We start from the raw sequence: 27,048 nt of genomic DNA, 5'->3' as shown, positions 1-27,048 counted from the left end.
TTAAGATGATGTCTTCTAAAACAGGATTTATACAACAAAACATATGCATTCCATTTTAGACTTTGTTGAATTGGAATGGGGTTTCTTCCTTTTGCTGATAGTTTGGAACAGAATACACCTATGATTTAAAACATGAACATATACTAAACTGGTGATGTGTTAAAAATATAGCTAACACCTCTCTCTCTCTCTCTCTCTCTCTATGTTTGGAATACCATACTACTCTTAATATTTCTGCGGTATGCTGTCAGTATGCAAATTTTCTGTATGCATGGAATAACCAGATGAACTGTACATTTGACAAAATGTGCAGTATAAAACTGGAGTACACTGCATACTGCGCACTATGTGATGAACGACTTGGAAATAATATCAGCTGCAATATTTAACATCTGCAACTCATAGTTTTTCTGGTTTTGTTCAGCACTTTGAGGTCAACATTATTAATGCAAAATAACCACTTCTTTTTCCAAGATTACCTAGTACTGAACACCACTCGCTTAATGAATATTTCAGGTTCAACACAAGTAAACTTACTCGACAGTATTTGTGGCATAATGTTGATTACCACAAAAAAGTATTTCGACTCGTCCCTCCTTTTCTAAGCAAAAATCTGTGTTCCAGTGAGGCACTTACAATGGAAGTGAATGGAGTCCAATCTGTCTTAACCTTTTTTTAAAGGTGCAGTATGTAAGATTCAGAAACCCTTGTTATTAATGACACCTGTGGCCGTTAAGTGAACTGCAGCCAGCTACCTGTTGCTCGTGCTCGCGCTTGTGCACACACTCCATAGGGACGCGAGCGATCGAGCATCCAAAACAATGACATAACGTACAAAGAGACTGAACGTGATTCACCGGCATCATGCTGACAGATGAGGTAGCATCATTAAAATTACACAGTTGATTGTTTTACTACAAACTTTGAGATTAAACTAAAACTACTTATCAGCTAACATAGAATACATAGCATACTGATACACACATACAGCTACATACTACCAAACTATACCAGACAGTTTACTGTTGCACTGCACAGTTATGTTGCACTATTGTATGTTTTGTATGTCATATGTTGTACTACGAATAAGAAACCAGCGTATTTGCTTAAATTTATCCTGTATACCTGACTTTTAGTATAAAGAGAAGATCGCTGAAATTATTTGAAAGTTACGAAGTAAGGTAGCTTGTAATTTGTGAGCGTTAGCAGGCAAGATCAAGTTAGCTAAAATTACACAGATCAATCCTTATGGCACTATATTTCACATGCTTTGCAGTTATGTAAGCTTACCTGTCCAATAAGAAGAATGCCAATTCAGGGTTGGTTTTGATCCCCAAAAACAAACGAAGGTCCCTCCAGGAATCAAATGCCCTGCCGATGTTCACTCTAGTTTTTGCTCGACCACGATCACGTTCCCGCTTAGCCAGACAGGATTCAGTAGATAAATTATTTTTTATTTTTTTTGGCTTACTCAGAGTTTGTGTAGGAGACGGTGTTGTGCTGGGAGCCGGACGTTTGCTGGATTCCATCTCTAAGATAACGTTACCTAGTGTTGCAGTTTGTTGTTGCTGTTGAATAGTGGAAGAGATTCACAGGCAAGGCTCTCGGGAGCGCGCATAAACGTCACGTCCTTTGGATTTTCCCGGCAAAACCGACCCGCTCCCTTCCTATAAAAATCAGTCTACAGACTTTAATAGGCAACCTAGGAAGTCCGGGAAGGGCTCATTTTTTAAGTTGCGTTACAATCCGTTCACACATTGGCAAAACAAATAAAAATAAATAAATAAAAATTATAATAATAATATTACATGAAAATTGTTACATACTGCACCTTTAAAGAAAAGGAGGGATAAGTCGAAATAAAGTTTTGTGGTAATCAACATTATGCCACAAATGCTTTCTACTGAACCCAGAATATTCCTTTAATTAAACATGCAACTGAATGAGGTCATGTGACAACAATGTAACCCTTTTCCCTGTTAGCAGTAAATGGAAGACAACAGCCAGTTTAATTTTTGCATTCCCATTTGCTCCAACTGCAAAATATTAAATCCAGAATAATGTTTCCACGACTTTCCAAATTATGAAAAAAGAGTGAAATGGATTACACCAGTCAGATGAGAGAAAAGACCTCAGCAGCTGCATTTGAACCCCCACCGCGGTAGTGTTGCGCGTTTTTAATGAATGCCAGTGTAAATTAACACAATTAATAGTCTTAGAAATTTGCAAGTTACTAAATAAGGCACATTGTAAACTGCGCAGTAAGCAGTACTCAGTTTCCCAGCCCTTCTGTCTCTCTCAAACTTCATAATCGTGTAAAATCATGAATGTCTAGCGGCACCTACTGGCCAAAATATTTACAGCGATTCGAGACTCGAAAACTCAAAAGAGTGCGTCTCGCTGCTGCTGCTCTGTATTACATTAAAATATCACCATTGTGTTACATCGCCAGCTTCATATTTAAAATAAAATAAAATAAAATGATATATATATATATATATATCAGAAAAAAGGAAAGCTCTTATATCATCGCACACATTAGACTCTTGAGAGACAGCCATCGACGTCAACATCTAAAGCGGATAATGCTTTGCAAAGTCACAATGGTGCTAATTCTCATCCTATGTCTGGCAGCCAGGGAATTTATATCCAGCTTTGCCCTCTCAATGTCCTTTCTGACGACAAAAGCCCATCTCTTATCTGAACTCAATGTAATAAGGTTTGTGTTGACTCGGGGAAACTAAAATGATCGTGTGGTCAAACAATAATTGTATCTTCAGTTCTTGAAGACACTGAGCCATTTATACTTTGTGGTTTGATAGAAAGATCAGCAGAGATCAGTGTTGGTCATGTATCGTTTGTCTTTTGAGTTTTTATTTCCCAGTATTCTCAATGGAGATTCTCATTACTGTAATACAGTCATCAGTGAATAACAGTAAAAATGACTTTAATACAATGATTTTAGATTTTAAAAACCAGCATAAGCTAAAGGCAGTACAGTAAATATACTCTGAAAAGTGGTCACCTACAGTTGTCACCTCGGAATCTATTTCTACTTTGTCCAACCCATAAAATTCACTTTTGTTGGTGTAACTTAATTTGTGGGGTTGATTTAGTCAGATTAAATAACATTTGTGACTCGAATAAAACCAGTTCATTTAGGATGTTGCCTCATGAAGCACATTTTTTTTAAATTACGTTACATTTTTAAAAAAATAAATAAATAAAGACATAGTTCACCCCAAAATGAAAATTCTCTCATCATTTACTCACCCTTATGTCATCCCAGATGTGTATGACTTTCTTTCTTATGGTGAACACAAGCAAAGATTTTTTGTAGAATATCTCAGCTCTGTAGGTTCAAAGCAACTGAATGTCCAAAACTTTGAAGCTCCAAAAAGCATAAAAATGCAGCATAAAAGTAATCCATAAAACCTCAGTGGTTAAATCCATATCTTCTGAAGCTATGCAGTATGGTAAGTGTGGATGAGAATCAGATCATTATTTAAGTCCTTTTTTTCTTTCTTTCTTTTTTTTTTTACTATAAATCTCCGCTTTCACTTTCAAAATGTGAAAGAAAGTGAAAATGAAAGTGGAGATTTATAGTAAAAAGTCATTTTTGGGTCTTTTTTGGGGGGGGGGGGCGGTGAACTATTCCTTTAAAGTGTATTTGCATTATAGTGATGAGAGTGAGATTGTTCTGCATTATGGCAAGGAAAATGTTAATTGCTTGCTTAACTGTCATGAAAATAATGTCATGATGCAAAAAATAGGCTTCATTTTCTTTAAGTTAAATATGTCTTTATTTTCTTCTTTTGAAAGAAAATTATATTTTGCATCAATATATAAAAATGAAGCCTATTTTTGTACCATTACTGTTATTTGCATCATGACATTTTATTAAAAAAAAAGAACAGTTTGCATTTAACAGAGACTCACGAACAGATTTTCAACAGAAATATATTTTACCATAAACAGTTTCATTCAAGACTCAAACTGCTTTGACAGAATTACAGAACAAGAAACAAGACATCATCACATAATCCAGAATCTACATGTATATTAATTTGATATGATCAGCCCAATGATTGGTACAAAATATTCTCTTTTGCCTGAATGTTATCATGAATCTCTGAAAAACCAAGCATGTCTTGGTGACAATGAAAAAACAACAGGAAATCAAACATCCAGGATCACATATGCATGACAAACATACAATGTATTTTTATTTACAACACTAGGCGTCCACTTCAGTCCATGTATTTTTCCACTCTGTGTCAATACAAGTACAAACAAAACAAGTGGACGCCAGTTCTGGCAAGAGGTTAGAGGAACTATAGGATAAGAATTTACCATTTCGGAGGAAGTGACATTTTCACCAAATACAAAAGATTTAGTTTAATTACACTAGACAGAACTGTCTAGTAGGCTTCTAGTGTTCCTCTTATTGTGTTCAGGAACCCTACAGGCAGGTAAAAGGCGAGCAATTCTGGGAAGGGAGCCCAGAGGTCAGCAGGTGGCGTCAATAATATTGTCGTCCATCTGGTGGCGATAAGCTACTCGCGCTTTATGGGAAAAATACACAGGACGCACAGCGTTTTCCTCTCCATCATAACCCCAGGAGACTGTCGGAGAGAATCCAGGCTGCACCTCAACAGATGGAACTACAGTATGAGAGCAAAGACAGAGAAAATTATACCTTTGAAAAGAGTACTGAAAGACAATTTAACTTTAATAACAAGATATCAGGACAACTTACCAGCCGGAGGAGGGCACAGCCTGCCTTTACCCCTGTCTTTACAACGTTTGTACCAGGGAAAACACTGCAAGACTTTTTTACCCATGGCTGTATGTGGACTACCAGATCTAGGGAGAGAACATAAAGTTATTGAGTGATGAACATGGCGTTCCACTGGCATTGCCATGCAATTGTGTTTGTTCGTTCAAGCTTATCTCACTTCTCAGACCGGAAGATTAGCAGAAAGGTGAAAGTGGGAGATTGCTAATAATGGCACAGAAAAAGAAAGACCTCATTCATCCTGAAAGGGTTCATTCTCAGTTGTGTATGCAGGCTGTAAAAGTACTATATTGAATGGGGCACATATTTGTGTTCTCTGACCCACTTTGGAAGGCTGGAACACCTGACTGAAAGCAACCAGCTCCGAGATCACAATCAGTCGCAAATGTATTCATAAATCTTAACTAAAAGAAGGAAACTGCTAAATAACAACAGACCACTTTTTTGACTTTGCAGAATGGGACTGTAACAGATTTTGTTGTCTAATAGCATTAAAACAGACTATAATGAATTTAATGAACGAAAGAATGAATAACATTTATTAATTGTAAAGTTGAACAATATTCAAAATATTTTCATTTAGGCTTAATTTATTAATTTAGCCAATGCTTTTATCCAAAGCAATTACAAATGGGGAATACTACAACAAAAGTGAGATGTAGATGCCACATTCAACATTTTGATTTATATTTAAGATTTATATGTAGATGGTCTATGAGTGGTCTTCATATTTGTTTTTATCCCTCAAATATACAAAAGTAAAAAATATTTAATTTGAAACCTTAAATGTTCATTTAGTAGAAAATGAATTTTACATAAGTGCCTAACCAGCAAACACAGAATGTTCCCCTAATGTTAGCATATGGTTAAAACTAATGGTTATTTTTAGTAACCATAAACTAACCTTCCTAGAACGTTGCAGGGAGGTTTTGTGGGACCATCTAAAAAGAACTTATACAGAACCTCCTCTAATGGATATTTTTAGATTTTATATTTATAAACATAAAGTAACATTTCCAGAATGTTGCAGGGAGGTTTTTGTGTAAAATCCTAATAAGAAGACACTTTACACTCTATTGAGCACCACTGATGGATGGCCGTTCAGGAATGAATGACTGATGTACAAATCCCTTGAGACCGAGAGGCTTTGTTGTTCTTTGAAAAGTATCTTACATAAAACGCTTCCAAGCGGAGGTTAATCCATTATTTAAGAAAATCAAACTAGAGCGACTTGCACGGCACTGTCCAGACCAACACTCATGACAGAGATCAAATTAGATAAACGTGTTTACAGCATCAAAGAGAAAACACTTGGCAAGGCTGTACCATGACGTATCATTACATCAAAAATTGATAAAACTATAAAACTACAATAAACACTTACATGAAGATCTACATGTCATGTCCTTTGTGTTTTAATTGTCAGTTCGTCTTTTAACTTATCTTACAAGGAAGGGCGTAGCCAAGAAATTACTTTTTGGTGGGCCTCAATAAAAATGCATGGGCCAATTTTTTTTTTTTTTACCAAATTTTCCTTAATAACAGAAAAGTGCTGCATTCAAAAAGTTCTTTTACACTTTCAGAAATCAGAATGTATGCATTTTTTAAACTATTTTATCAATATATATTTGAAGTTAAAGAATAATCAGTAATATGACCCACGCCCACCCCCAGCCCACCCTTGGCTACGCCACTGCTTACAAGTAGGTTAATAAAACAGATTAGGCTATGTCAAGTTACACACAACATTCTTGCATACTAATGACCCCACCGATAGAGACAGCGATGCATATATTAATTAAGAAGTTTATTTTCTTGCCCAAACTATAACAACTTTCTTTATATGCCTAATTGACTATCATGCACGCCCCTTTCTGACACTTTAAAACCATCTTACATTTGTTTTAAAACGTACCTGTTGAGGATCAAAACGGCGCGTTTCTTATCCAGTGATCGGTAAGACGTGCTACGTCTGAAACTGTGGCTCCATGAGATTGTTTTCGCGCCGGTCCCTAGACAGATCGTGTTGGGGCAGCGAGCAGCGGATACTGATGCTGTAATCGACTCTTCTCCGTATTAAAGCTTTGATTGAGCGTGCGCGGAACGGCATGGGAAATTTCCACCGGCTGAAGCTTTAAATAACTAATCCTGCAAGCCACAACAAAAGCTCCAAACCTCTAAAGATAATATTTATGTATGTATTTATAACCAGACAGTCTAAAGTGCATTCAATAAAGAGTACCAAAATTACTTTAATGGCAATTAAAGATGCGAAAAATTTTTGTCCCCACTTTCTGACAGATAGCCTATCAGTTAAATAGGTCTTCTGAGAAATCACTCCGGTCTCGGTGACAGCCCGACTGATGTAACAACAAAAACAAATAAATTGACAAACAAACAAACGCCTGATGGAGGATAAAACGAGTGAAAAAATCCCACAGACTTACATTAAACAAGGGCATTGGGCAGGGCCATAGCAAGGAATTCTGGGCCCCCTGACTGTATATTGCTCTGGGCCCCTTACCTTTTAAAGAAATACAGTTTCGAATTTGTTTTGGGCCCCTATGTACCTCTGGGCCCCTAGAATCGTTACCACCTTTCACCCCACTAGCTACGGCCCTGGCATTGGGTCATACCAAAGGCCCAGGATCGTATTCAAGAAAATCTTCTTGAAAAAAATATATTAAATAAATAAGAAAGTTCTTAGGATAAATTAGAAGCTAAGAAGGTATCTAGTTATACACGCTGACAGTTTAAGAAAAACATAACAGTATTTTCAGGAATACAAAATATTATTAACTTTTTTCTTAAAGGAATATTCCGGGTTCGATCCTAGTTAAGCTCAATCAACAGCATTTGTGGCATAATGTTGATTACCACAAATAATAATTTTGACTTCCTTTTTTTTTTTTTTTTTTAATAAATAAATGGTTGAGACAGTTAAAAGGGAAGTGAATGGGGCCAATTTTAAGTAAAGCAGGTATGAGTCAAAACTGATTTTTGTGGTACTCAACTTTATGCCAAAAATGCTGTTGATTGAGGTTAACTTGAATTGAACCCGAAATATTCCTTTAAGTCAGAAAATAAGAAATGACAGCTATTTAAAGGGATAGTTCACCCAAAAATGAAAATTCTCTCATCATTTACTCCCCCTCATGCCATCCCAGATGTGTATGACTGTCTTTCTTCTGCTGAGCACAAATTAAGTTTTTTAGAAGAATATTTCTGTATTTAAGTCCTTTCAATGCAAGTGAATGGTGAACAGAACTTTAAAGCTCCAAAAATCGCATAAAGGCAGCATAAAAGTAATCCATATGACTCCAGTGGTTAAATCCAGATCTTCAGAAGTGATATGATAGATGTGGGTGAGAAACAGGTCGATATTTAAGTTCTTTTTACTATAAATCTCCACTTTCACTTTCAAAATTGAAAAGTGAAAGTGGAGATTAATAGTAAAAATAGACATAAATATTGCTTTGAAAGGACAAACAGAGCTGAAATATTTTTGTTTCTGTTCTGCAGAAGACAGTTTAAGAATTAAGAATGTTTTGTGAATACAACCCCAGAAGTTCATGGAGACATTTGACTTAATAGGCAACCACCTGGTAGCCTTGCCACCCAGAACAATCAAGCAACCACTTAGCAACCACCCAAAACACCCTGTCAACTGCACTCATATGAATGACCAGCTTGCCACACACTGACCTTTGAATTTTTGATAATCCATGGAAATATGACAGGAATGCTTTATTTATTGTAAGATTAGTAACAGATTTGTACAATAATAATAACATTTTAGAAATTTCATCACCAAGAAGGTTTCTTAATGTACAGACAATACTAAAAATGCAAAAACATGTTACAAAGGAACAACATTAAAATAGTTAATTGATAAAATATTGGTAAAATTATTCATTAGTAAAAAAACAAAGAAAAAAAGTTTCCCTCTTTTAACACCACCCTATAGATCCAGTTAAAAAAGGCCAGAATAATTGCACAGATTAAAAAGAAAGCAACTTTGAATAAATGAGAACTTTAATTTTTTTTTTTTTTTTTTTAGTTTAACAAAACTGCAGAGAATGTGGCTTTTATTTTACTCATGATTTGTCTTGGCATTAGGCCTATACATTTTCTGTACAGGTATGTAATTATTGCTATTTCTATTCACAGTAAATTCAACAGGCACTTTCTTTAGTAATTTGTATTTTAAACCCACACACTACCCTTTCTCTCACTGTCTCCTGCCCCCTGCTGGCTGCAGCAGCCCCCTAGGCCTCGATGACGTGATGCAGGCAGGTTCTTGTAGACAGCACGGCTGTAGGGAATGAAGCACAAACCCAACTGGAGGTGGCGTGCCATCCTGCAGTATGCAGCCAGGGCCAGAACCAGTAGTGGAGCCAGCAGCAGGAAACCCACCACCAGCAAAGCCACACAGCCTCCATCATCCAAGAGATCTGAACAGTAGACGTTAGTGCCATGGCGCTGAACCTTTGGAATGGGCAAAGAGAGGCACGATTTCAGAAGAGAAGGAGGGAGGAGACTGAAAAGTACAATAAAATGATATATTCATTCTTCCATGAAACACAAATGGAGATTTTTGGCTGAATGAGAGTTCATCCACCATTCACGTTCATTTTATGGTGACTGAGACTAAAGCCCAAAGTATACTTTGGTCAGATGCGAACGCTGTGCGTTCCCGTATAGGACGTTGCGCAAATCTCATCAACAGCAGATTGCTCGAGCACTGAACGCGTGCCGTGCAGCCTGATTTTTCTAACCGTGTGTCTTTGAACACAGAATGCGCTTGCGCCTGGAGATATTTGCACTAACTAGTGGGTCCACAAAGTGGCAACACTCACATTTGAGCTGTTGCTGTCACGAAGAAGCACTAGAAGAAGATATAATTGCCACTAAACATCAGGAGATGAAGGTAAAAACAACAACAGTGGATGTACAAGTCAAGAGCACGTGTGTGAGGAGGTCTGGACTCTGGAGATACCTGCATTTGTATAACTCGAGTCTGAAGGAATATAAAGACATCTTTATGTGTCTTAATCCCTGAAGAGAATGTCCGGTGTCTCACAGCAGTCATAGCGCACATGCGCCAACCGCCTGTGAATGCGCACAGTTATATGGAGTATACTTTGACAGGCGTTCAACTGTACACAGACACTGAGCGTTCGCGTCAGAACCGAAGTATACTTTGGGCTTAACATGTACAGTTTACTGTCTAACATTTCCTTTTAGGGTTAGGTTTAGGTTTTAAACAACATGAGGGTGTGTAAATGATGACTGAAATTTTAATTTTTGCATGAACTATCTGTCTGTCTGTCTATCTTTGTCTGTCTATCTGTCTGTCTGTCTGTCTGCCTGCCTGTCTGTCTGTCTATCTATCTATCTATCTATCTAATCTGTTTGTCTGCCCACCCGTCTGTTCATCTGTCCATCCATCCAGTACATTCCAGTTTTGCTCAAAGTGTTAAATAGACGTACATATGTTTCCTCTGTTTGCATTTGTGATTGTCTCAAGTAATTTCAGAGGTGGAGCAAGTTACATTTTGATAAAATGATTATGATGAAAAACATTTTTTAATTTTTTATTTGGAATAACGTGCACAGGTAAACCATGCACAATAACAAGAATGTGCATTGTAAATGTAGTGATTTCATGTTGACTAAGACAATGTTATGTATAAGTTAGAAACTGGACAATGTAGCAGTCTCACTCCACACTTACCGTTGAATGGCAAAGGAAGCCAAAAACGACCATGACAAGTGACGGCAAGAGAATGAGGCCAAAGATAATTGCAGCAAGACCCAAGTTGAGAGTGGCGATGATCAGATTCTGTGCTGTCACCAGAACAGAACAGGCCCAACAGTCCAAAGAGCCCCTCAACTCCATAGGAGGTTCATTCACTGCACTGCCTGCTATTGAGTATGGAGGAGGAACCACCACTCCTGAGTTGGACACATTTGCTGGCGTGCTCGAGGAGATGGAGCCAGTGTGATGGAGATGGTGCTGAGGTGATTCAGACTCCCCCTGCTCAGTATAAGGCTGGAGGGAGACAGGTTTCTCCAGGGTGCCATTACGAGAAAGACTCATCTTGCCATTCATCAGTCTGCGGGGTGTGATAGTCCAGTTTTTGGCTGGTAAAAAAAAAAAGATTTTTAAAAATGCTAAACATCTTACTTTCTTTGCATTAGCTATAATGAATACAGTGAGACTGATGGCCACGAACAGCAACACATCATAAAGTAGCCTTTTAAGTCATGTCCGACAGCAATAAAAAAACCATAAAGAGAGATTTTATTAGAGGAAAATTTTAACATTCATTTTGGGTCCTGAGAGACCCCAGGACCATTTAATAATCCAAAAAATATCTTTAACTTTGAAGTATCTAGTTGATACTATACAGTTAAATTTCCTAATCCTATGAGAACTGATTTTAAACAACATTTTAACTTGAAAAAACACATCCTCAATGAAACGTAACGTTTCTTGCATTTGGGGTCTCAGAGACCTCAGATATAAAACATGAATAAATCCAGTGAATTTTCTCAATGTTACTAGAATGGATACCAGTCACATGTTGAAAAACAGAGTCTATAAAACTGTTACCATAAGAGCCTGACCTATCCCCTCAAATTAGTTTTGTTTGTGTAACCTAATGTAGTCAGGTTGATTCCACAATGTTAAATAGACTTGAATCAAACCAGCTAATTTAAATGTTATAACATGAAGTACACTTTTTCGTGAATTGTTTTTTCTCGGTGTTATCTGTGCCAAAACAGAGGGAAAACTTCAATAATATATGCCTACTGGGTTTTTGCTCAAAGTAATTAAACAAATATTCTGCCTTCTATAAGTTAAGCATTTGTGTCATAATGTTGATTACCACAAAAATAAATTTTGACTTGTCTCTCCTTTTCTTTAAAATGAGCAAAAAATCAAAGTTACAGTGAGGCACTTACAATGGAAGTGAATGGGGCCAATTTAGGAAAGGTTTAAAGGCAGAAATGTTCAGCTTTTCATTTTATAAAATAACTTACATTCGTTCTTCTATTAAAATTTGTGTATGATTTGAGCTGTATTTTACTGTCGTTTTTAGGTTTTATGGATTACAGCGTACGTCGTCATTGCAACGAAGTTGTAAAATTGGAAGTAACTTTAGACAGAAAAGGTTAGTAAGCGATTTTATCACACTAAAACCATTTTAACACGAATATTGTTTACGTCTTGTGGCTATACATTTGAAACAGTGAGAATTTTAATGTTACAGATTGCCCCCCATTCACTTCCATTGTAAGTGCCTCACTGGAACTCAGTATTTTGCTTTTTTAAACAAAAGGTGAGAGGAGCAAAAATTTATTTTTGTGGTAATCAATATTATGCCACAAACTTCCATTGAATTGAATATTCCTGGAAAAGAATTTGTCAGAAAAGTGAAAATAAGTGGTTAATCTTGTAACTACAACTATTATTTTTACACGTTAATCTCTGGGACCCCAAAGATAAACACAGTAAATCAGTCTCAACAGAACGTGTTTATTTTCCCCTAAATTCCTAGTGAAAGGTAAGGAAAGTAAACAGAGATAACTAACGCTGAAGAGTTGGAAATGAAGCCCCCAACCCCCCATCTTCAACCCCACCCGATCTCCAGGATGAGTAAAAAAAACAAAACAATAACAGCACTCTCAGGAAACCCAGTATGATGACCAGAGCACATATAATAACTGCGGAACCTCTAAAGAGCAACATCCTCAAAACACTCATAAATAGCCCATAACAGCTTGTAACAGATTTACGGTGAACATTTAGACAAAAGATTATCAGGAAAAAGTTTGTTTGGCCTTAATTTATGCTGTTAAGTAGCTGACAGATAGGACTCATAGTCACTTTGATCAAAAATATACAAAGAACTAGTAACATTGAGGACAGATGTTACAGCAAAGATCAGTATGTTCTCACATAAATCTTTCAATAAAGGTTTTCTACTATTTCTGCTTTGATTGCACTTCACTTTAAATCTCTAACAGAGCTGGGTGGTCATCCTTTCTTGGAACAAGTCTTTTGTGTAACCTTGTTTTTTTTTTGTTTTTTTTATGTGAGTAAATAGGATGTCACCCTGCCATGAATAGTTCAGATGTTATCAAGAGCTTGATTTAAAAACATTTCCCACACAATATAGGAGCAATTTGCAGTGACCTTGAGGTCCATCTTCAATGGACTACAGTTCTTAAGTGCCTCAATGTTATTTAATAAGAGGCGGTAATTACCAAAAGACTCTACATTTACAGTTTTTTAATTTTTCATTGAGCAAACACTTTTTTACAGAGCGACTCTGTTAAAAGAGTTTTATGATGCTGGTTCATAAATAATGAGACGGAGTCAAAGATATTTCAACAGATAAATATCAGTTTAAAGCTGAGTCTAATCAATTCAAAAACTAAAGAAGCTTAAAAAAAAAACTATGAATATATACTGTATTTTAAATTTAAACATAAGATGTACAAATACAAATCACATTTATTTTGAATGTCTGCACTCAAATATCAGTGATATCAGTTCTTTAGGGAAATGTGACCAGAGCCTTAAAAACAATTTACAGTGCTATTTACAAAAATTCAAACACAATGCAAAGTCCATAATAATCCATACTTACTTTAGAGCAATCAAGTTGACTGTCCGCTCCCTTCAAAAGCACCTTCCCTCCTGTTGAAAAACTTTTTTAATTTTTCCTTCACCCGTGCAAATCACTTTCATCAAAGAAGTCTATAATTCTATAATTTCTCTTATGAGATTTATATGAGTTTTATTCACCAAGTTCTCATATCCAGTTGTCTACCTACAGTAATTCCACGCACTCTCTCTGTGTGAAACTGAACACTTTGGAACAGTCAGTCTTCTATTTCAACTCTTTCTCTTCCTCCTTTCCTGCTCTGCTCTTTCCTTCCTTTGACGAAGATCTCCTGCCTTGGCAACTTGGATATATCTCTCCACTCCCCCTTCTCTCTTAGCCTCATACTGCTCTGACTGGGGTATTTAAGATTGAGGGGTGTTGGGTTGTGGGGGGACGTTATCTGGGCCAGGGTAGATATTTTGCTTTCCTGAGGAAAACTATCAAAAGGTCATGACCTGTACTCCCTTCAGTCTCCATAAAAGAGTGTGTGCATACCATTAGAGACCAGTGCTGACTGATCACATAGCAAAAAGTGGTGCTTATATATGCATTGAACATGCTGAATCATGAAACGGTCTATAACAAAAAGGTAACACTTTTAATATGGTTCTAGGCAAGTTTATTTACAGCACATTTTGAACACAATGGTAATTCAAAGTGCTTTACAAGAAAAATAAGAGACATGTAAAACTCAATTTAAATCATTTAAGGACAAATAACAAAAAGTAATTAAAGGGATAGTTCACCCCAAAAAATTTGTTTTACTTTAAATTCTCCTCCCTGCCCAGTAGGTGGAGATATGCACAAAGAATGTGATTCACCAAAAACAAAAGAAGAAGAATGTGAAAGTGAATTTGGAGATTTATAGTAAAAATGACTTAAATATTAATCTGTTTCTCACACACACCTATTATATAGCTTTTAAAGACATGGATTCAACAACTGGAGTCTTATGGATTACTTTTATGCTGACTTTATGTGCTTTTTGTTCCTTCAAAGTTTTGGTCACCATTCACTTGCATTGTATGGACCTACAGAGCTGAGATATTCTTCTAAAAATCTTTGTTTGTGTTCAGGAGAAGAAAGAAAACATCTGGGATGGCATGAAATTGATGAGACAATTTTCATTTTTTTGGTGAACTATCCCTTTAAAATTTTATTTAAAAATAGATTAAAATTAATATAAATGTGACCAATATTTGTTCAACATTTTTAATCTTGGTTAATATTAATTTATAAATATACTTTTGTTCACTATAGTTCTTGTTAGTTCATTATGCATTATACATTATATATCTTTAAATGTTAAAAATGTGTTAATGTGTATATAGAGAAATTAAACATCTAAAAGATAAAAAATAATATGACAACATAAATATAACATTATAATATAACATTATTATGATATTATATTAAAAATCTTATTTTTTTATAAAGAGTATTTTAAAAACACTAAGTATTATTAGTTAATGCAAACTAGAGTTAACTGATTCTAACATACACCTACATATTAGTAATCAGATTTATGATCGTTTACAAGAAAACCTTGTTGACTTTTAGAATATTAAAAAAATGTGTTTACATTTTTTTTATGCAATAATCAACTAATGGACTTAGATTATTGAATGGGTTCACTTGTCATTAAAATGTACTGAACCAAAGGAACAGCCCAAACAATAGGGGGCGCTATGTACCTCAGAAACAAACAGCGCCCCATCCCATCCGCCAGTAACCAAAAGAAGAAGAATTATTTGTTTTTCACAGTACACGCGCGTTCGGTAGTAACGGACTACTATACATTTAATATGGATTACGTAATCGGATTACAAAAACCAGGTAGGTAGAGTGGGATAATTTTTAGATTAATTACTCGATTATATATAAATCAGGCAAGGTAATTGACATGTTGTGTTTGTTTACAGCTGAGCCTCGTTTGGAGATGGAGCGGCCGCCAGCGTTTGACCATTGGATGTTTAAACATCATTTCACTTTCAATGAGACAAGAGGCAGAAACATTACTGTTCAATGCAACCTCTGCCTTCCAAAAGTCAACATCTTATCCACTGCAAGAGACTCCACATCTAACCTAAAAAAGCACTTGGAGGTACGTTAGCATGTTAGCAGCTTAACACACAACTATTGGTGTTTGAACACTGTATTTATATTAGGGATGTGCGCTACTACTAATTTGATTCGTTTAAACGGACGTTTTGTAACCGACTAGTCTAAAAGTAAGAAACCCCCAGAAGACAGTCAAAAAACTTTGTGTGTGTATATATGATCCATTTGAAATACTTTATCTATGAATCAAACAGTCAAATCCCATAATTAATGCCGCTAAAAATAGGCCATAAATATGCAGTGCGTTTGCCTTGCGTTATGATCATTTAACATTTAGGCTGTCGTGGAAAAAAAAAAAAAACAAGCATACACTCAGCGTTAGCCAAAATAGACATATTTATTAAAATCAACTGGATCAGTGCGGGACCAATAAGTACAAATAATCAATAGCCTATTATTAACAGAATTATTCAAATAATGTACTAGTAGCCAACATATTACGTCAACTTATGTCAAAAACAATTAACAGGTGACAGCTATTCTGTTAAAGTAGGAATAGCATAAAATCGGCCTTTGAAAAACATAATTCATATAGGCTATATTGTCCAAAAAAAAGACAACCATTCTCAGAATAAAAATGTATATGCATTGTGTTAAACAATTTAATAGTGAATTGATTAGCACTTCATTGAAACTATGTGAAGAACTAACTGTAAAAAATCATGTGGAACTGATATTCATATCCACATGGGATTTTTAAAGCCATTAAAGTAATTATTTTGTAGAAAATGTTATAAATGTTTTTAAAAACCAAATTGGACTCAGATTACATTTGTACAAACATGACACATGTTCAGCTAGACTCTGTTGTTAACGATGTCCAACGATCCATTGTTATTGGTACATACTCTATCTTCTCCATGGTCTCTTTCATGTTCTCGAGCATGTTGTGATCCAAACATGACGTGATCATCTCCCGTCCTGGTATTGTGTATTCAGGCTCGATGTAGTCCATCAATTTTCGGAAGCCTTTTCCCTGAACAAAACTGAGTGGTAGCATGTCTCTTGCTGTCATCTCTGAGATAAGCTCAATTATTTTTTTCAGAGTGGACGGGATCACAGCGGCGGCGAGAGTGAATGACGCGATGGGGATTTGCTTGCTTCGGCTAGTCTCTCCTATGCTAACACCTACGTGTCTGTGCTGAATATGGTTACGCATGGCTCCAGTGGAATTATTATATGCCAGTTTGACATGACATTGCTTACATAAAACTTTTCCGTTTTCTGTCAAAATACTCCCACACCTTGCTCGTCTTTCGAGTGGTCATTTCTGAGCCCGCCGCGATCTGACACAAAGAAAACGCATGCGAGATCTGAGGTAAAATAAAAATATTTCGTTTCCGCTCCAGATAATGACTAACACCTGTTTCCAATTGCAGTAAGCTTGGGGAGAGCAGTATAAAAGGGACCACACCAGCGGCGAGAGGGAGAGAGCTACTGGTCTGAAAGAGACTGTGCTGCTTCAAAGCTAAAGAGTGTTTGTGCTGAAAAGCCCCTTTTATGTTCACTGATTAAAGCTTACCTTGAGTTGAAGAATCCAGTTCCCTGTGTCCTCCTTTCCCTCCCTACATCAAGTCCTTTACAGAGACATTGCGTCACTAAGCTGACGCTATGGGGGGAGTGTCCTTCTATATGACGTAGTTGAAACCTTTCTACAATAACGGCAATTCTAAAATTGGCTATGATGTTTAAGCCCCGCACTTTTAGGCACGAAGCTGTCTAAAAAATAAAAATAAAAGCGGGCGCACAAACACCAATCCTCAGAATTTTCTGACTGAGGTACAAGGAGTGCATCGCTTGCACCTCAAAGAACTCTGAGTCTTGTAGTGCGGCCAGCTTATGCAATGTCTCGTTCCCCTCGTCTCAGGGAACCGAGGTTACATACGTAACCGAGATGTTCCCTTATGACTCTGTACACTTGACATTGCATCACTAAGCTGACGCTATGGGGAACAGAGTCTCATCATGCCGCACTACAAGACATAACCTTCCAGAGAGGAAACATGATGCCGCTGTCCTGCAGGATGGCGACTGACATGAGTATGCCGCAAGTGAATGACCCTCATGGTGGGCCAGGAGGGGAACACTCAGAATGGATATATTAGCTATAGTCATACCACAACATTAAAACCACCTGCCTAATATTGTGTAGGTCCGCCTTGTGCCGACAAAACAGCGCCAACCCGCATCTCAGAATAGCATTCTGAGATGATATTCTTCTCACAACAATTGTACAGAGCTGTTATCTGAGTTACCGTAGACTTTGTCAGTTCGAACCAGTCTGGCCATTCTCTGTTGACCTCTCTCATCAACAAGGCATTTCCATCCACAGAACTGCCCCTCACTGGATGTTTTTTGTTTTCGTCACCATTCTGAGTAAATTCTAGAGAATGTTGTGCATGAAAATCCCAGGAGATCAGCAGTTAAAGAAATACTCAGATCAGCCCATCTGGCACCAACAATCATCCATGCGATTATCTAATCAGCCAATTGTGTGGCTGCAGTGCATAAAATCATGCAGATATGGGTCAGGAGCTTCAGTTAATGTTCACATCAACCATAAGAATGGGGGGAAAATGTGATCTGAGTGATTTGGACCATGGCATGATTGTTGGTGCCAGACAGGCTCAACAGAGTATGGCCAGACTGGTTCGAACTGACAAAGTCTATGTTAACTCAGATAACCGCACTATACAATTGTGGTGAGAAGAATGGGTTGGTGCTGTTTTGGCTTCACGAGGGGGACCTACACAATATTAGGCAGGTGGTTTTTATGTTGTGGCTGATCGGTGTATAGTATGAATTAACCCCTTCACGAACCCAGTCGGGAAGGAAGTTTATTTGTTATTAAAGTGCTTGTAACTTTTGGGAAATACAACAGTCTGTAGCCAGGCATTTGTGTAAAAAGTCAGGGAGCCCGCACTTAAAAAGAGGGGCAACATAAGTATATGTTTGGGCAATGAAATAGCAAGCGCTCTAGACAGAGATGACTTGCTTTGAGAGAGACGTTATGTCTAGGTTGTAAAACCTTGCAAATGTGTTTTGAGAAGACTATCCTGCTGCAAAACATATGTCTTGTAAGGACACACCGTTCGTCCATGCCCATGAAGAGGCTACGTCTCTAGTTGAGTGTGCTTTAACACCAATTGGGCAATTCGCACCCTGCGACTCGTAAGCCAGGGCGATTGCATCAACGATCCAGTGAGAGAGTCTTTGCTTGGAGACGGACATTCCTTTCGTGTGTCCTCCATAGCACACAAAGAGCTGGTCAGACTGAATTGGCGGGTGCACTGAACGTATGTGTGTAGTGCTCGCAAAGGGCATAACAAATTCAAGGACTGTCCCTTATCCCAATTAAATGGAGGAGGGAAAAATGCTTGAAGGTTAACCACCTGCGCATTGAAGGGTGTGGTTAGAACCTTAGGCACATAGCCTTTTCTGGGTTTGACAGTGGTTTTTGAAAGACCCGGACCAAACTCCAAACATGAATTATCAATTGACAGAACTTGTAAATCACCAAACTGTTTTACTGAGGTCAAAGCCAGCAGTAATGCGGTCTTAAGAGAAAGCACACACAATTCAACATAGTCCAGAGGCTCGATGGGAGGCAACACTTTTAGGACCAAAGTTAGGTCCCAAGTCAGGACTGTAGCCGGGCGAGGGGGATTTAGCCACCCCGCCCCCTTAAGGAATTATGATTAAATCATGTTTGCCTATAGAGGTGCCGGCTTTAGGTGCGTAATACACAGATATAGTTGTCACATAAACTTTGAGCATTGACGGAGTTAGCCCTACGTCCAATTACTCTTAAAAAATATAAACATTTCAGGTATGAGGCAGTTCACTGGGTCTTTGCCATGGGAAAAGCACCAATTAGTGAACACATGCCATTTCAGTGCGTAATGGCGTCTCATGGACAGTGCTGTAGCCTGTAAAATGGTGTTCATAACCGACTGAGCCAGTTTTGGCTTGTCCGCTGTGCTCTGTTCAAAGGCCACCTGTGTAGGCTTCACAGATCTGGCTGGGGATGCCAAATCATGCCTTGTGTTTGAGAGAGAAGGTGTCTCTTCAGCAGTATTTCCCATGGAGGCACGTTCTGTATTTCTACCATCTGTAGAAACCAGGACTGATTGGGCCATTTCGACACAATTAACTGTTTTCATGTCCACTCGGACTTTGCTGATGACAGAATGAAGAAGGCGCACCGGGGGAAATGCATGCTTGCGTTTCACTGGCCATACATGGGCCAGCGCGTCCTGGTGACTTATATACACCACTATTGTTGTGTTGGCCGAACAAATCAGATTGGTGGTGATTCACGATGTCGAAATGAAAAGCTATCAAAGCTAGAAAGACATGTCATGTCCGTTTTACACCTGTCCAGGTGTCGAAAGTCTTTCCTTTCCAGCACTTTCCTTCTGAAAATTTGACCCAGCATAACACCATGTTGGTAGAAGGCTGGCGCTGTCCATGGTGCTAGAGCAGCCAGACCGCTGCGAGTCAGCGCGATGCGCATGCACCCGAGGCTCCAGGCGCAATGTGGAACATCGTTTGAGTCAGTACTGGAAAGGTCTCGTGTAACAGACCTAATGATATGACTGCAGGTGCTGCCGCCATGAAACCCAGCATTCTCTGTAATGGCTTCGGTGGCTTTTCCAGTTTGAACTGATACTCTGAAGAATGGTCTGTACGCGCTCGTTTGTGAGGTGCGCATGCATGCTCACAGAGTCGAGACGAACTCCTAAAAAGGAGATTTATTGGCCGGAGAAAAGTGTGCTTTTCGCCAGTTGACATTAGACCAGATTTTCCATATGTCAAAGCAGCAAGTCTCTGTGTTCGATCAGTAGTGCCTCTGATTGGCTAGTAATAACCAGTTGCTAAGGTAATTCAAAACACACACACTGTTCATTTTCAATGGGGCGAGCACCTCATCGATACATTCCATTAATGTGCGGGGAGCCAGAGCAGATCGAAATTAGGATTTTAAATTGATATGCATTTCCCTCGAACGCAAATCTAAAAAGCCACCTGTAACACGGTGCAATTGGTACATGAAGTATGCATCCTTCAGATCTATTGACGCACACCAGTCCTGAGGATGGATGTGTGATAAGATCTGTTTTGAATGAGTCTAGATCTGTTTCTCAGATCTAGAATGGGCCGAAGCCCGGTGTCCTTCTCCAGAATGAGTAAATACTGGCTGTAAATCCCGCTGTGTGTCGCAGTCTGGGGCAGTCTCTGTCATGTTTTTTGCAACACGGCACATCCTGTGGTTGTGTTCCAAAAAAGCACACTGATGCTTTTCTCCTAGTATTGTGTATTTATTTTTAATTTAAAACATCTTTGTGCATAGAAATGATATGTTTTTTTGTATTATGGGCTAATTCCATGACTGCTGTGTATTATTTTTAATGGTGTGGAAAAGCAACTTTAATAAATAAACAGATGGATTATTATTATTATTTTTTTCGCCCAATTTGGAATGCCCAATTCCCAATGCGCTTTTAAGTCCTCGTGGTCGCGTAGTGATTCGCCTCAATCTGGGTGGCGGAGGACGAATCCCAGCTGCCTCCGCATCTGAGACTGCCAACCCACGCATCTTACCACGTAGCTTGTTGAGCGTGTCGCCATGGAGACATAGCGCGTGTGGAGGCTTCACGCCACCCACTGCAGCATCCACGCTCAACTCACCACGCGCCCCACCGAGAACGAACCACATTATAGCGACCACGAGGAGGTTACCTCAAGTGACTCTACCCTCCCTAGCAACCGGGCCAATTTGGTTGCTTAGGAGACCTGGCTGGAGTCACTCAGCACGTCCTGGGATTCAAACTAGCGAACTCCAGGGGTGGTAGCCAGCGTCTTTTACCACTGAGCTACCCAGGCCCCCAACCCAGGCACTTGTCGATGCGCACGATACGAGATATTTGTGTTGTCACTTCTGGAAGTGACATGTTTGCAGCATCGGATCTGTGCTATGCCGTTAAGATCAATCCATAATCATGTACAATAAACTGGCTTGTATACCTTGTCGTCATGATTAACACAGGCTAACGATTAGGTTAAATTCTGTCATGCGACACTATATTTTTGCGTTAATGCCAATTTTCTGGACAAAAAGTGTTTCCAAACCAGTTTTTCTTGACATTTGAAGTATCGACATAGAGTTTATGCGCTAGAGTTAAACGGAAAAATATTTTAGAATTGCTGTTATTGTAGAATGGTTTCAACTAGGTTGTATTGAAGGACACTCCCTCCATAGTGTCAGCTTAGTGACGCAATGTCAAATGTACTGAGTCGTAAGGGAACCATATTAGTTAAAATAATACAAGGTATTGGCTTATAGGGATAGTTTATCCAAAAATGAAGATTCTCTCATAATTTACTCACCCTTATGCCATCCCAGATGTGTATGACTGACTTTCTTCGTGAATGGTGACCAGAACATTGAAGGTCCAAAAAGCATATAAAGGTATCATAAAAGAAATCCATAAGATTCTAGGACTTTAAAAGCTTCATTTTAAAAACGTAAAGTTGGGCCAGTTTTTAAAAAAATCTCCATTTATAAATAAATAAATTTAAAAAAGCATTAAATTATTTAAAACAAGTTAAAAATGTTTTCCTCAGTTATTGGACCAAATTTTAGGGCTATCAATCGATTAAATTTTTTTATTGAATTATTAGGCTACATGATATGCTGATAAATTAATCGTATAAATAAATATTTTATGAGAAAAGCCCACAAATAACAATGCAATATATCATTATTAAATAATTATAAATATTTATATTAGTTATGTAACTATAATACATATTATAAATATAACAATTAAAATGCATTACATTATTGTGGCAAACAATTAAAGCATTGATAAGACAATACAAAAAATGACTTTAGAATCCAATATATTGTTTATTTCTGTATTATTGAACATAAATCTTTGGCCAGCAGTTCACAGCAATCCATTTTGCAATTCAATTCTTTAATCTGTCTAAATACATTTAATAAAGGGGCTTTTCTAAGGACATGTCAATGTACGCAAACGCAATGTGCGTCAAACGGATTCTTTTGAAGCGTCTCACTTTGTTTGCATCGCTTCAAACACAGCGTGTTTAGGTTGCTGTGTCAAGTTAAACGTAGTTTAAAATTTAGAAAAACATGTTACGAGATCCCTGCGTTCAGAATTGCACTCTGTCCAGCTGTGTTTGAACGCAAAAACACGTCCTCATCTTGTGCTGTCGCTAGTGTCAAGCAAGCCAGTTTGTTGTCTGTACAGCTGCGCATTGCCTATACAGCTTGAGTTTTGCTTACTGCCCCCTGCTGAAAACAGGTGGTACTTCAAGCTTGAATTGCTCCGATGGTAGGAATTCCAGGTTACGGTCCGGGGACATGATTAATTGAGTTTTGGCACGTTTCATAGAATTGATTGCATTTAACACGTTACATCGATAGGCCTGCAAATTTTACAATATCGTAAGAAATAATAAGTGATGGATATTTTTTTAACCATATGTATCAGTCCAGTAGATCTGCACCAAATTGCAATAAAAAGTAAATAATAATTTAAAAAAAAGTTTGTTTGGCATGTTTCCACTAAACAATGTAGACAGGGTCATTGTGTATCTGTAATCGCTGAGCTGATTGCATTTGTACTTGCCTTTAAACATGAATGTTTCATTTCGGTTTAAGCACTGAACATTTTTGATTGTTTTTGTTTTTTTTTATGCATTCAGTACATTTTCAATCAATTTTCTTTGTTTTCCAGAGAAAGCATGCCGAGCATTATAGGAAGAGCCCAAGTAGAGATGGACCAAGCGATTCAGGACATGAAGTTGAAGGACCATCAGAAAAAAAACATGCTAAGATGGATCACGCCATTAATAATTACACAACACAATCAAAATTGAATGCCCTGGTTTTTAATTTTATCGTGGAGGATGTGCAACCCATTTCAATTCTAGAGCAACCTGGGTTCAGGAAGTTAATCGAAGTGTTAAGCAGAGGCAAAAAGGTCATGAGTCGCAAGACTTTTGATTGCAGGCTTGAAGCAGCATATGATAAAATGAAAGAGGAGCTGAAAAAGAAACTCGACACAGTGCAGTCACTATGTACAACTGCTGATATATGGACCGTGAACAACCGAAGCTATTTTGGAATGACTTGTCACTGGCTTGAGGACAATCTTGAAAGGAGGTCTGCCGCTCTTGCCTGTACAAGAATCTATGGCAGGCACGCTTGCGAAACGGTTATAGCAAAAATTCAAGAAATTCATTCTTCCTATAACATCGAAAGCAAAATTCGGGCAACTGTCACCAATAATGTTAGTCATTTTGTGAAAGCCAAAGAGTTCTCATCTGAAGATGACTGCGAAGTGGATGAAAGTCACTTTGAGGATTTGGGTAGTATTCTTAGTGAGGGAGAAATGGGCGAAGACTTCTTTCTAAGTTATTTCTTACCACCCCACCAACGGTGTGCTGCTCAAACATTGAACTTGATTGCATCGAAGGATCTAGCGGATGCCATCTCAAACGGACCGACACATAAAGTGCACGATAGTTCAACAGCAAAATGTGCAGCAATATGGCACAAGGCACGAGGTTGCTCTACTGTAGTTGCTGATGCAATGGAATCCATTGCAAACATGCAATTCACAGTTCCTTGCATGAATCAGTGGAGTTCAAAGTACTTTGCTGTTCACAAGTTAATGTCACTTACTGATTCACAGCTCACAGAACTGACCGACTTATTGGATGTCCCAAATTTTATGCCTGAAGAAATAGCATATCTTAAAGAATATGCAGATGTTTTCAAAGCAGTCGCAGTGGCTTTTGATCTTTTGCAGGGTGAAGAAAATTGTTTCATTGGCATTGTGATACCAACGTTGTTAACCCTCAAAAGAAAGCTCCAGGAGAAGGTGGCAAAAACACGCTTTTTCTCAGAGGTCATTGACCAAATCGTCAAGGCAATTGACTCTCGCTTCAAGCAGGTTTTTGACAGTCCAGATGCCAGATTAGCCACAACCACCATGCCACAATTTAGGTTGTGGTGGTTACCGGAAGGTGAAAGAGAAGTGTTACGAGTGCAGTTAGTAACTGAGGTTTCACAGTTTGTCCTCGTGCCTGAAACAGCCAACACTAATGTTGGCTCTGTTAATGAGGATGAATTCTTTTCATATGGACCTGGAAGTGGGAGAGATGGAAACAGGGGAGCAGCCGAAGAGGTACGGATGTACCTGGAGGGCACAAACAAAGATCTGAAATGCCTTGATGAATTCCCACGTGTGAAAAAAGTCTTCATCAAATTCAACACAACTCTGCCTTCAAGTGCTCCAGTCGAACGGCTGTTCAGCCATGAGGGAAATATTATAACCCCAAAAAGAAATCAACTTGCAGATGAACATTTTGAGCGTGTGCTGCTCCTCCGTTACAACAGCAAAATATGCTCCTTGGCTTTGGAATAATGCATGGACTGGAACATTGACAATGTTTACTGCACACTAGTGATGGGAAGATCGGATCATTTTACTGACTTGAATCTTTGAGTCTCGTTCAGCAAAATGAACAAATCTTTATTCAAGACATTTTGTTCATTTTGTTCATTTGAGCAGAATTAAATTAAAATGTAAAATTTTCAATAGCCAAATCCTCCCCAACACGTCTACTTATGCAAACTTTTATTATAGTCCCAGTAAGGAAAAATTGATAATGCAGCCAAGGACAAATTATGAGAAACAGAAAGATTAGTTCACCTCTGGAATCTTTTTGTCTTTTGTCACTGCATAGCGTATACGGCTGTCATGTGACAAAAGAACGAAAGACTCGAGAGGTGAACTAATCATTTCTGTTTCCTGTACAGTGACATTCACGTAACAAATGAATGGAGGTTGCGCCAATGCACATGCTCGGCCAACACAAAATGAACGAATCACTCTCTGAGACTATTCGTTCTTCTAAGTCACATAAAAGATTCGTTCGAAATAAACAAATCGTTCATGAACGACCCATCACTACTGCACACGAACTTAATGGTTAGAATGATTGTCAATGAAGGTGTAGTTAATGGAGTTGAAGGATCTGAGTTTCTTAATAGCAACCTGTGTGTGTCCAGCTGGGAGAAAGTTTCTATTTCTTTTAGTTGTTTTTTAGATTCATATCCATTCATTTATTAATTTATTTAAATTTTATGTAGGCCTAGTAATTTTAAGGTATTACGTTCCATTTTATATTGTTCTTGCTATGTTTAGCAATTGTAGTATAATATTATGTTGTGTTCTGTGTCATCTTGAGGTCTTAAAAACATTTGTCGAACAGTTGTTGAATCTGTTGTTTTTCCTTTTTTCCCCAAAAAATATTTGTAGGTTGTTTTGCAAAAATAACATGCATTACATTTTACACATTATGCCAACTATTTTTTAATCAAAAACATCGTAACTTTTAAACTTTTGACTTTTAGTCATATGATTTATCTCCACATTACGTTTCATAAGTAATGAAACCAACATGATTGTCAATGGAATAATCTACATTTATAAAATACTAGTTATGCCTCTAAATTTTCTAATCTCCTAAAGTCACATTCAGAGCCATTCAAAATGCTGATATGTTGCTGCTGTTTTATACCAGTTTATTTACTCAAAGCCATGTTCTCGAGTCTACCTGTGATGAAATAGCTGTAACACTTAGTTTTGAATGGCTTATTGCTTTATGGTTCTTTTGGGAAAGAGCACATGCTTTACATTGAGAGTGTTCCGGGTTCAATACAAGTTAAGCTCAATCAACAGCATTTGTGGCATAATATTGATTACCACAAAAAATAATTTTTGACTGTGGCCGGTCCATAAACACAAAAATACACACTAGAAGTATAGCCACAAGATGCAAACATGTGTTAACAGGAATTAGGTGGGATAAATCAGGGATTTACCTGTGTTTTATATTATAGGTTTACGTATAATGTTTATTTTTCTGCATACAAAATGAGTAGGCCTATCAATTTAAACAGTAGTCGGAATAAATCGGCAGGTTTATGTTAGAAGACACAGCAAAATGGCAACATCTGCTCAAACCCATATTGTGAAATGTGTTAAAATTCACCCATGTGTTCGCTTAATGTGATTGTGATAAAAGAAACTTTGTGGCTACCTTTAAATCAAATCTCTAAAAATCATTAGTTATATATTTTGTCTAGTATATTAAAGGAATAGTTCACCCAAAAATGAAAATTAGCTCATCATTTACTCATCCCAGATGTGTATGACTGACTTTCTTCTGCTGAACACAAACAAAGATTTTTAGAAGAATATTTCAACTCTGTGGGTCCATACAATGCAAGTGAATGGTGGCCAGACCTGTGAAGGTCCACAAAGCACATAAAGGCAGCATAAAAGTAATCCGTATGACTCCAGTGGTTAAATCCATATCTTCAGAAGCGATATAATAGGTGTCGAT

The 27,048-nt window shown here is 37.8% G+C and overlaps 2 protein-coding genes and 1 long non-coding RNA gene across 4 annotated transcripts; 1 reads left to right on the top strand and 2 right to left on the bottom strand.

The window, feature by feature from the left end:
* Window positions 1-94: 94 nt before the first annotated feature.
* LOC127433190 (uncharacterized) lies at window positions 95-7,118 on the bottom strand. The gene is made up of 3 exons (XR_007895858.1): window positions 6,714-7,118; window positions 4,760-4,866; window positions 95-4,664 (listed from the first exon to the last, which is right to left on the bottom strand). It is a non-coding gene; the product is annotated as an uncharacterized LOC127433190 (long non-coding RNA).
* Window positions 7,119-8,512: 1,394 nt separating this feature from the next.
* LOC127433187 (transmembrane protein 88-like) lies at window positions 8,513-13,792 on the bottom strand. The gene is made up of 4 exons (XM_051684907.1): window positions 13,620-13,792; window positions 13,462-13,511; window positions 10,536-10,945; window positions 8,513-9,286 (listed from the first exon to the last, which is right to left on the bottom strand). The coding sequence occupies exons 3-4, from the start codon at window positions 10,911-10,913 to the stop codon at window positions 9,005-9,007; spliced, it is 660 nt and encodes a 219-aa protein (XP_051540867.1). The 5' UTR covers window positions 10,914-10,945; window positions 13,462-13,511; window positions 13,620-13,792; the 3' UTR covers window positions 8,513-9,004.
* A 1,395-nt stretch (window positions 13,793-15,187) lies between these two features.
* Window positions 15,188-26,649, top strand: LOC127433184 (zinc finger BED domain-containing protein 4-like). 2 transcript variants are annotated; one of them, XM_051684902.1, is made up of 3 exons: window positions 15,188-15,315; window positions 15,402-15,583; window positions 23,367-26,284. In XM_051684902.1, exons 1-3 carry the CDS (start codon window positions 15,285-15,287, stop codon window positions 25,059-25,061), a joined length of 1,908 nt encoding a protein of 635 aa, XP_051540862.1. In that variant the 5' UTR covers window positions 15,188-15,284; the 3' UTR covers window positions 25,062-26,284. The 2 variants fall into 2 exon arrangements, with proteins under 2 accessions (XP_051540862.1, XP_051540863.1); XM_051684903.1 differs by lacking the exons at window positions 15,188-15,315; window positions 15,402-15,583 and adding an exon at window positions 21,837-22,072 and having other exon boundaries at window positions 23,367-26,649.
* Window positions 26,650-27,048: the final 399 nt, after the last annotated feature.

The sequence above is a fragment of the Myxocyprinus asiaticus genome, chromosome 43, assembly GCF_019703515.2.
Source record: "Myxocyprinus asiaticus isolate MX2 ecotype Aquarium Trade chromosome 43, UBuf_Myxa_2, whole genome shotgun sequence".
Taxonomy (NCBI): Eukaryota; Metazoa; Chordata; class Actinopteri; order Cypriniformes; family Catostomidae; genus Myxocyprinus; species Myxocyprinus asiaticus.
The sequence above is the reverse complement of the archived record's forward strand: the minus strand, read 5'-3'. Positions and strand labels throughout refer to the sequence as shown.

Bases quoted from the DNA above. Each gene is read 5' to 3' on its own strand.
- LOC127433187 (XM_051684907.1), bottom strand. From the start codon at position 10,913: ATGAATGGCAAGATGAGTCTTTCTCGTAATGGCACCCTGGAGAAACCT. The intron at 9,287-10,535 runs GTAAGTGTGGAG...CCCATTCCAAAG, and splicing joins GCTTCCTTTGCCATTCAACG to GTTCAGCGCCATGGCACTAA.
- LOC127433184 (XM_051684902.1), top strand. From the start codon at position 15,285: ATGGATTACGTAATCGGATTACAAAAACCAG. The intron at 15,316-15,401 runs GTAGGTAGAGTG...GTTTGTTTACAG, and splicing joins AATCGGATTACAAAAACCAG to CTGAGCCTCGTTTGGAGATG. The intron at 15,584-23,366 runs GTACGTTAGCAT...TTTGTTTTCCAG, and splicing joins ACCTAAAAAAGCACTTGGAG to AGAAAGCATGCCGAGCATTA.